The sequence below is a fragment of the Lathyrus oleraceus genome, chromosome 6 (assembly GCF_024323335.1).
Source record: "Lathyrus oleraceus cultivar Zhongwan6 chromosome 6, CAAS_Psat_ZW6_1.0, whole genome shotgun sequence".
Classification (NCBI taxonomy): Eukaryota; Viridiplantae; Streptophyta; class Magnoliopsida; order Fabales; family Fabaceae; genus Lathyrus; species Lathyrus oleraceus.
Genome location: NC_066584.1, coordinates 510534523 through 510536090, shown reverse-complemented (window position 1 = coordinate 510536090; position 1568 = coordinate 510534523). Strand labels below are relative to the sequence as shown.

Below are 1568 nucleotides of genomic sequence, written 5' to 3'. Positions count from 1 at the left end.
GACACTGATTCTATTACGATAATAGAGTTTACCAAAAGCGTGTTCGTCGTGTACATCTTTTGAATGCTATAGCGTTGTCGGTCACGAGTCACCTATAGGCTGTAGCATCGTCTAAACCGTTCGTGTGGAAAATCTTACGCTTGTTCGACACTTTGTTAGGAGCCGTTCCTCACAAAGTTATCTCGTCGAGTTGGACAAGCCTCACTTGCACTAGCACATGTCCTAAGATCAACTGATCGATCATGCAAGTAACCCTTTGTTTTAAGACCTAGGGAGGACCAGCGGTTGTTTACCAATTTCCACAGTAAACAGTGGGCCACTCATCTTTGCTAGTTCCAAAGCGGTTTACTTAGTACAATGATATTAATATGTTGATGAAAATTAGTACAATGATAAGGAAAATAAGGATGATATAGTTCTTAAGTACTAGGAAAAACAAAACAAATTGTTCCTTCTTAATACTTTGAAGATATACTTAAAACTCGTCACACTATTTCTTGCAAATCTAATTCTTTCTCGAGGAAAACACTTGTCAACACCATCTTGGATTGCAGAGAAGCCTTAAGCAACTTGATACCCTGTTACCAAAATAAACATGTAAATCTTTAAAATAAAACAATTCAAAAAATCGTACACATGTCTAAGTTTGTTGATTTTACCTCATCCATTCCCATGTCTACGTTCTTTTCTTGCAAAGCACCAATGTCCTTGACATTGAACTTGTTCAAAAGTGTGATGCAAGATATTGTTGACATTGGTTGAATCACCAAATCATCCATCACCATAAATGTTACAACATCCTTCACAAAACCACTCTTGATATTGGAAAAATCATTTTTTTCAGCAACATTCTTATTTCCCATACAACTTACTTCATTGGTCATATAATGTCTGCATGTACCAAGCACAGAAGGATCATATGATATCTCATAACGACATCTATGTGGGCACATGTAAAAGATATTACCTTCTTCAGTATCGTCTTTGTCATCATTATGGGTAAGGAAGCCAGAGATATCAGCTGAGGAGCATTGAGCTTTTGGGTTTAAGAGAACATCCTTAGATTGGTCTGGTAGCATGTAACTTTGATTGAGACTCTCGACACTCTGATACAGATTTCCTAAGCTACCAACCATGCCATTTGTGCCTAGGAGCTTAACTACGGTACCAATAGGTAAACATAGCAAGTTGAAGAGAAAATCTATCACAGATTTTGAAGCTTCCGCAAAGAGAACTTTGTTATTCTTTGTGTCGATGAGAAGCTTCAGTGACACTTTGGTGGTAGAAGAAGAAGACATGTTGAATTGATATAGCAGTAGAATACAAGAGACTATTAATTTATGGAGTTGGGTGTCGTTGCTTGAATGTGAGGACAAGTATAAAAGAGAGGAAGATGTTAGAAAGAGTGTCAGAAGAGAGAGAATAAAAATAGTGAAAGAGGGAATAATAATGATTTAGGGAATTCACAATAGAGCTTTTATTTTAAAAATGTCATTCTCATAAAAAAAACGTTATAAAAAATTGTTAATTATATAATTTGTTTATTATAATTTATTTAATAAATTCAT

At 35.4% G+C, this 1568-nt stretch overlaps 1 protein-coding gene across 1 annotated transcript; it reads right to left on the bottom strand.

Moving 5' to 3' along the window:
* Positions 1-344: 344 nt before the first annotated feature.
* LOC127098099 (uncharacterized) lies at positions 345-1348 on the bottom strand. The gene is made up of 2 exons (XM_051036600.1): positions 660-1348; positions 345-578 (listed from the first exon to the last, which is right to left on the bottom strand). Exons 1-2 carry the CDS (start codon positions 1296-1298, stop codon positions 486-488), a joined length of 732 nt encoding a protein of 243 aa, XP_050892557.1. The 5' UTR covers positions 1299-1348; the 3' UTR covers positions 345-485.
* Positions 1349-1568: the final 220 nt, after the last annotated feature.

Bases quoted from the DNA above. Each gene is read 5' to 3' on its own strand.
- LOC127098099 (XM_051036600.1), bottom strand. From the start codon at position 1,298: ATGTCTTCTTCTTCTACCACCAAAGTGTCACTGAAGCTTCTCATCGAC. The intron at 579-659 runs GTAAAATCAACA...TTTTGGTAACAG, and splicing joins TAGACATGGGAATGGATGAG to GGTATCAAGTTGCTTAAGGC.